Source organism: Melitaea cinxia, chromosome Z, assembly GCF_905220565.1.
Source record: "Melitaea cinxia chromosome Z, ilMelCinx1.1, whole genome shotgun sequence".
Classification (NCBI taxonomy): domain Eukaryota; kingdom Metazoa; phylum Arthropoda; class Insecta; order Lepidoptera; family Nymphalidae; genus Melitaea; species Melitaea cinxia.
This window is the reverse complement of record NC_059424.1, coordinates 9,976,931-9,985,267: the sequence shown is the minus strand read 5'-3', so window position 1 is coordinate 9,985,267 and position 8,337 is coordinate 9,976,931. Positions and strand designations below refer to the sequence as shown.

The following is an 8,337-nucleotide window of genomic DNA, read 5'->3' as shown; positions in this document are numbered from 1 at the left end:
GGCGAGCGACCTGTGTTGGTAAACAAATCGAGTCAATACGACCGATAATATTTGTAATTTTTAAGTTTAAAAAAGGTTTAAAAGAAGTATATAAGTAATAATGTGATTAAAAAATACGTATGAAAGGTAACATCATGTTTTAGTAAATTTGACGTGGCAGATCTTTTTTTGCAGCAAAAAACAGAACAGTTTGGCATTTTTGAAGGACTTTGATTCAATCGCGCAACTAGATTTAGTCTAGTGATCAGTGCGACTGCAACTAGTTTTATTGTATGCACATGGCCATTTGGCCTTATACCTTGACAGAGGGGAACGCCTGTACATGGCTACTCCCCTCCGTGTTGCTCTTTGTTTAAAATTAACGCTATTTACCGGTACTTTATAATGGTAATTGGTAACGGTAACAAGCCCTGGTAGAAACACACATTATTTTAATGTTGCCATTTAAAATTCTTTCTAATTAACTCAAATTCAACAATCTTATTCAGATTACGTACAACTAATATTTTAAATTTACTCGTAATTTTGGACACTATGTTCTAAATGCAATATAACTGTTATACCTTTTGGATAACACAATTTTACATTAAAAAGTAATAAACTACAATTTAGGCTGTAAAAGTTTATATGTATGACAACTGTCAATAAATAAAAAGTAGGTTGTCACTTGTGATTTCATTACACGTATTAAAGTTATTGATTTTACACTTTTCACCAGGTAAAAAAATTATACATAATCTCCACGATGAGCTCGTTTCGACGCGATAAAAAGGAAGAAGAGGATAGCGGTGCAAGCGTTTTTCAAAACCTTGATAAAACTACATTGCTACAAGAGACTCGTTACTTCAATTCGACCCCGGTGAATCCTAGAAAATGTATCCACATTTTAACAAAAATAATTTACTTATTAAATCAAGGCGAGAAACTTACAACTCAAGAAGCTACAGATATGTTTTTTGCTACTACTAAATTATTTCAATCGAAGGATGTCGTGCTGCGTCGCTTAGTTTATCTTTGCATTAAGGAACTTAGTTCAATGGCACAGGATGTTATAATCGTTACTTCATCTCTCACTAAAGATATGACTGGGAAGGAAGATTTATATAGAGCTGCAGCGATTCGAGCACTCTGTAGCATTACAGACAGTAGCATGTTGCAAGCTATTGAACGCTATATGAAACAAGCTATAGTTGATAAGAATCCTGCAGTAAGTTCAGCTGCTCTTGTTTCTGCCCTGCATTTATCTGCTACAGTTCCTGACTTAGTGCGGCGTTGGGTCAATGATGCGCAGGTATTCTTGTTATTCAGTCATTTTTAACTATACAGTAGAATCCATAAGACCGGCCATAAGACTAGTTCGGGCTAACCGGAAATAATGCATTAGATTTTTATGTATATAACCATCAATGAAAAAAACATTTGATTGAAAATGTTTATTATATAATGTACATCTAACACATACATAAAAACATGTACCTACTTCTTTGACAAATTCTTTCGCTATCCTTACATTTAGCTCTCCAGCTTCTAAGCATTGTATGATAACATTGTTTTCCTCAATAGAGGAACTTTTTCATTTTACAGAGCCATTTTTTGATTTTGTTTAAAGTTATTTAATTTAATACTCGTAATATGACCATTCAGAATTGCTTACTTTTATTTACTGAAGTCACATGCTAAAAGAATTTAAAACAAATATGAGTGTATATTTTGGTTTCCTTCTATTAGGGTTAATTTCTGTAAAAATTATAAGATATAAGAAAGGGATTATTTTAAGAACTCAAAGAATTCTATGGAATTCTGCATGTGGTAAACACTTTCCATATTTACCATCTATAGTTACTTAATTAGCTTCTTACATATTATGTATCATGTTAACGCTCATTGTCATTGTAACCAGACAATTTTATGTTAAATTCTTCTTATTTTGTGTAAAGTCTTTGTAAGCAAAATTGTACCAAACAGATAGACTTCTTAGTAGCTCACATGAAAATTAAATACACCTATATGCAAAATCATACTAAGCAAACACATACACTGTATTTTATTTATGCAGAATGAATATTTAAAGTGGGCGTAGCTGGTGAAGTCTTAAACTTTAGACGATAGAAAAATATACCAACTGTTAGGCTGATTTAGTTGGAAGGTTAATTTGTTCTTTGAAAACTATTGTTTGAATAGTGTTGTCATTACAAACAAATTCTTGGGAGTAATGTTTGTTTTTTTTTTTAGTAAAATATTTTATTAAACACAATAATATAATCTCCAGACTTAGTTTTTATCCTACAACATTTTTTTTAAGTTTCTTGTACTCGTAAAGACAAGTACCAATCTCTGATCTCACCTGCAATACCGCACCACCAACCAAGTAGCTTGGTTCTCTTAAGTTTTTACTATATACATAAGTTATACATATATATATATATATATATATTCAGCTTTTTTAATTATTCATATACAGGTTGGGAAAAACATTCATATTTTTAACTTTTTGTCATACCATTAACAGATCTTTTGCGTTTTAAAGTTTTGTTACATATATGAGTCTATAAGAAAAGGTAGCATTTACATACTGTTTAAGTCTGAAGAAGTCATTAAAATATATATATATATATATATACTAGCTGACCTGGCGAACTTCGTATCACCTTATTTTTTCCTGAAATATAATAATAACATAGTATATCAAAATAAAATATAGCCTATCTTTTAAGTTGGATCGAACTGCACATGGTGTGCCAATTTTATTATAATCGGTTAAGTGGTTTAGGAGTCCATTGAGGACAAACATTGTGACACGAGAATTATATATATTAAGATATATATATATATATATATATATATATATATATATATATATAGATAACTTTTAATAATATACAGTTTATATTGTGTTATATTTTGAAAATTACTTTTAAATAAGTTTTATTGTTTAAAAATGTCCATATAATTTTTTTTTTATCACTAAAAAAAGTTTTTGTTCAGTTTGAATATAAAGTTAAATAAATAGAACTTAGGCTACCTTTATTTTAGATTTTTTTATATATTTGCGAACTGAACATAAGTATTTTCAATTCAATGCCATGCGGACGAAGTCGCATGCACAGCTAGTATGTATTAAAATTTAAGCAAACTGATGGGTAATTTTGAGACGTCTTAACAATTTTACTGAGTTCAACTATGTTGATGAAGTTCTCATTTTATTACTTGAGTCATATTTTAAATATATAATCGTTATTTTCCATAAAATTACTATATTATATTATACTTTATTATATTTGAGAAAAATGTCATTTATATTTTAGTATTTTAAGTTAAATAAACATTATACACTTATTGAATTAATAATATTGTAAGATTTTTGGTACAATTTTATTTTTTTATTATTATTATCTTTATATTGTGTTGATATGTGTAAAAACAGTTACATTGTTCATAAAAATTATGTTTTAAACTTGAAAGAAAATAGGAATTATTATCTAATATATAAAATTCTCATGTCGTTGTGTTTGTAGTTAAACTCCTCCGAAATGGCTTGACCGATTCTCATGAAATTTTGTGTGCATATTGGGTAGATCTGAGAATCGAACAACATCTATTTTTCATCCCCCTAAGTTATAGGGAGAGGGGGAATTAAGGGGTTAATAACATATATGACAAAACAACGTTTGCGGGGTCAGCTAGTTATTAATAGAGTAAAGGAAAAATTATTTATTAAGAATGACATTAAATGTAAATTTTTTGTTTCAGGAAGCTATTATGTCGGATAACATAATGGTTTCGTACCACGCTCTTGCAGTAGTAGCTGGGGCCAGGAAAAATGATCGTTTGTCGACAGTGAAACTTGTTACAAAACTTGCCCGTTCTCCTTTGCGCTCGCCATATGCACTGTGTCTTCTGGTGCGTCATGCCGCTAAATTGGCTGAAGAAGATCAAAGCGAGGCTTCAGAACCATATTTGGAATTCATAGAGTCATGTCTCCGTCACAAATCAGAAATCGTTGTTTATGAAGCAGCTCATGCCATAGTTAACTTAAGGAAGTCTGCTAGAGATCTTGCGCAGGCTGTGAGCGTATTACAAATATTTTGCGGTTCATCAAAGGCTACCTTAAGACTTGCAGGTGCCCGTACTTTAGCACAACTAACAGCAAAACATCCTAATGCTGTTGCTGTTTGCACAGTTGATTTGGAAAATTTAATATCAGACCCTAACCGTTCTGTGGCCACTTTAGCTGTTACAACATTGCTTGCAACTGGAGCTGAGAGTTCTATTGACCGCTTAATGAAACAAATTGCATCTTTTATGTCTGAAATATCTGATGAATTCAAAATAGTAGTTGTTCGTGCTATTAGACGTCTCTGTTCTAAATATCCCCGAAAACATCAGTCCCTTGCATCATTTTTGGCTGGGATGCTGCGTGAGGAGGGTGGTGTACAATATAAGACAGCTATTGCAGACACTATTATTGCTTTAGTGGAAGAAAACCCTGACGCCAAAGAAACAGGCTTAGCTCACCTTTGTGAGTTCATTGAAGATTGTGAGCATTCATCTTTGGCTGTCCGTATACTGCATGTTTTAGGGCGTGAGGGTCCGAAAGCTCGTCAACCGTCTAGATATATCAGATATATTTACAATCGAGTGATACTAGAATCTGGACCAGTTCGTGCAGCCGCTGTGTCAGCAGTTGCTCGGTTTGGGGCTTCGCGTGAAGAACTGCTGCCTAATATAAGGGTTCTCTTAGCTCGTTGTCATTTGGATGATGATGATGAAGTTCGCGATCGAGCTATATTTTATAGTGCCATTTTGGACTCCAATGACAGGCAACTTATTGAAGATTATATCATCAATGTATCAGTTCCAAATCCGGTTCTTTTAGAAAAAGCTCTCAGTGATCACATTGCTCTTCAACCTGATGAACCTTTTAATATTTCAACCATACCAACAGCAGAAGAACCAAATGAGAGCGAAGATGTACCTCTTCAAGTTGAAGTATCAAAACAACCTGTTGTATCTCGTGAAGAACTTTACTCGGAACAGTTGAAAATAGTGCCTGGTATTGAAAAACTTGGACCTATTTTCAAAACATGCGAGCCCATTGATCTTACAGAGCCAGAAACTGAGTATCGGGTACGCTGCGTGAAACACATATTCACACGACATTTAATTTTGCAGTTTGAATGTTTGAATACACTTAATGATCAGATCTTAGAAAAAGTTCATATTCGCCTTGATGCTCCTCCTGGATATATCATCCTGGGAGAAGTTGCGTGTGAAAAACTACCATATGATAAACAAGGCAGTGTATTTTGTGTGCTACAATTTCCAACAAATCCAATAGACACTTTGGGAACCTTTGGTGCCACTCTAGAGTTTGTTGTACGAGACTGTGATTCGACAACGGGTTTGCCCGATGCTGGAGAGGGCTATGCTGATACATATCCTTTAGAGGAAGTTGAAATTGGATGCGCTGATCAATTTAGAACACGAGCTCCGACGGATGAGTGGGAATCTTCCTGGGAAAGAGGAGCTACGGCAGCAGAAGCCAGTGACACATTTGGATTATCCCAAACAGATGTCAATGAAGCCGCTGTTGCAGTTTGCGAACATTTAGGGTTACCAAAAGCAGCGATTGGAGGAGACGCCGTGAAAGAAATCCGCGGCGGTGGTCTATGGCGGGAATGTACTCCAATGCTTGTCCGAGCTCGTTTAGTATCAGGGCAAGGTGCTGTTACAATGCAACTGACTGTCCGATCTCCTCGGGAAGACATTGCTACGTTAATTTTAGCTGCAGTTGGCTAAACATCACTTCTATTCATTCACGTCATTTTAATGTTATTAGATGTTGTGGTCATTTATATTACTATTCTATGTGTTAATTTGTAAGAAGAATGTCTAAGTAAACATATTTGATTATATTAAAATAAACAATTGATGTATTAACGTCAATCTTTTTATTATGTCCAATTTTATATAATTCATTTCATTAACTATAACTATTATTGTATGTTTAGAAACTTTGGAATTCGCTTCAATTCAACAATGATAGTTGACATTTCCGTCAATGATGTTTACCCTAGATACATACTGCTGCTATAGTTTTTGTGAAATTTATATTGTCTTAATAATTAAAATGGTGTAAAATTAATCAAAGCCTTTACATACTTGAATGCCCCTTTACTTTATTTTTGACGTTTGTGATAAATGAACTTTATTCATTATTATTTTATTAATGAGCGCATAAAGTAACAAAAATATGCTTGTGTCGCAAAAAATATCCAGTGACGTATATACGTTATACATAACTCTTACCTATTGAACGTTATACCATGTTAAGTAGGTAAACAACATTGTAGAATAATATTACTTATTACGTTTACAACTTATTATATACGGTATGTAATAATAATGACGACCGCGCTGACGTAGGGGTCCATGCACCGTGTAGACGCCTAAACCAACTGTTGCGAGTACAGGTATGTATTATCGATCCGGATGTCTGTCCTTGTAGTTCTTCCCACTGCTTTGGAGAGCACGTTAAAGTATCGGTTCCGGTTGCTATAATAAATACCTAATAGCGATCGCAACTCGCAGTGGAGCCTCTGACCCTTCTCTTACATAGATTGTATCTATGTAATACGTATTATTATTATACCTACTAGCTGACCTGTAGAGACAAGATAAATAAAAGTAACATGTTCTACATATTATAATTTTAAAGTTACGCCTAAAAAGAGCCGGTTCCAAATAAGATCAATTTTTTAAACTTCCCATACTTAAACCAAAGTGCTATCTTCCTAGTAACTAATTACAAAAGTGCATCTGTTCATTGCTTTCACGCTGGCCATTTTGATTAAACGCCTCTTACGGAGGAACTTTGTGACAGGACTGGATTAACTTAGTCTAAGGACTTACTAGTTTGTTTAATGTTCTTAATTTTTTTGTGGTACAAACAACAAGGTAAAACAAGTCAACTAAGAACAAAAAAATGTACTTCTACAAAGTGAAATATTAGTTGAAAGTTTGATTTCAGTATCTACATTCTACAATCTAAACATATAATAAAATGGTAGGAAAGTCAAAACTGTACATTGAATATTTTTTTAAAAGAATACTTGAGGTGTGATCTACAATCGATACCGAAGTCAAAAATATGGTTTTTAGTATTTTTGTCTGTTTGTCTGTATGTATGTCCGGGATAAACTCAAAAAGTACTGCATGATTTACTTCAAATTTGGCACGAATGTTATTATGAAGTCGGGTCAACATATAGGCTACAAATTATCACGCTATCAACTACGGGGAACGAGCAGTGAACCTTTATTTCTTCAACGTCAACGTCATTAGATTACACGTTGTTACAGAATGCTGTAACAACGTGTAATCTAATGACGCATATTTGAATGTTGTTATTATGTTAATAATAACCATGCATAACCATTAAGCTGGCTTCATACTATAAATAAAGACATTCTGTAGTATATTTAGTTTCAGCATTGCACCCGTGCGAAGCCGGGGCGGGTCGCTAGCCTACAATAAACTTGTATTGTGTTTGTACACTCTTCCCGGCACTTTTTCCTAAACTACTATCATTCAAGGTTGCCTGGAAGAGATCGCTATAAGCGATAAGGCCGACTGCGTACTTATTTGTTTATTGTTATTTAAACTATCTTTTTTTTTTGTGTAATTTTTTTTTTTTTTTGAAGTTAGAAGCATGAAATTTAATTTTAGATTAGGTACTAATATAAAATCAATAAATACATATTTCAGACGAATATCATAAATACCTATTTTGAAGCGTTGGCACAGCGGTCACAGCATTGGTTTGTGGCAGTTGCGGGTTCGATCCTTGCACATGACAACATTTGTATTCGCCATACAGATTTCTGCAGTGGTCTGGGTATTTGTGCAGTATTTGTGGGTCTTCCTACTGTGCCTCGAAGAGCACGTTAAGCCGTCAGTCCCAGTTGTTATCGTGTTCACGTGATAGCGATCTTATTCATAGTAGTGTATAGAAGTCCGTCATTTCTGCAGTAATTAGCTTGAAACTTTTTCGCTAGGCTTTTGATCACAAATTTATAAATATTTATTTTAAAAATTTTGAAATTTAGGGGAAAATCAGTCAGTTTACGTTCAGCCTATTGCAGTCTACTGCTGGACATAGGCCTCCCCAAGTTCGCCATTCTGGTTTTCCGCAATCCTCATCCAGTCTACACCGGCAATCTTACGTAGATTGTTGGTCCAGCGGGCCGGAGAATGTTCCACACTGCGTTTGCCAACATGTGGTTCCCACTCCAGGACACGTCTGCTCCAATGGCCAACGGTTTTGCGACACAGGTG

General features: G+C 34.1%; 1 protein-coding gene across 1 annotated transcript; it reads left to right on the top strand.

The window, feature by feature from the left end:
* The first annotated feature begins 668 nt into the window (after nt 1-668).
* LOC123669040 (coatomer subunit gamma-like) lies at nt 669-6,145 on the top strand. The gene is made up of 2 exons (XM_045602704.1): nt 669-1,291; nt 3,751-6,145. The coding sequence occupies exons 1-2, from the start codon at nt 746-748 to the stop codon at nt 5,797-5,799; spliced, it is 2,595 nt and encodes an 864-aa protein (XP_045458660.1). The 5' UTR covers nt 669-745; the 3' UTR covers nt 5,800-6,145.
* The last annotated feature ends 2,192 nt before the right edge of the window (nt 6,146-8,337 follow it).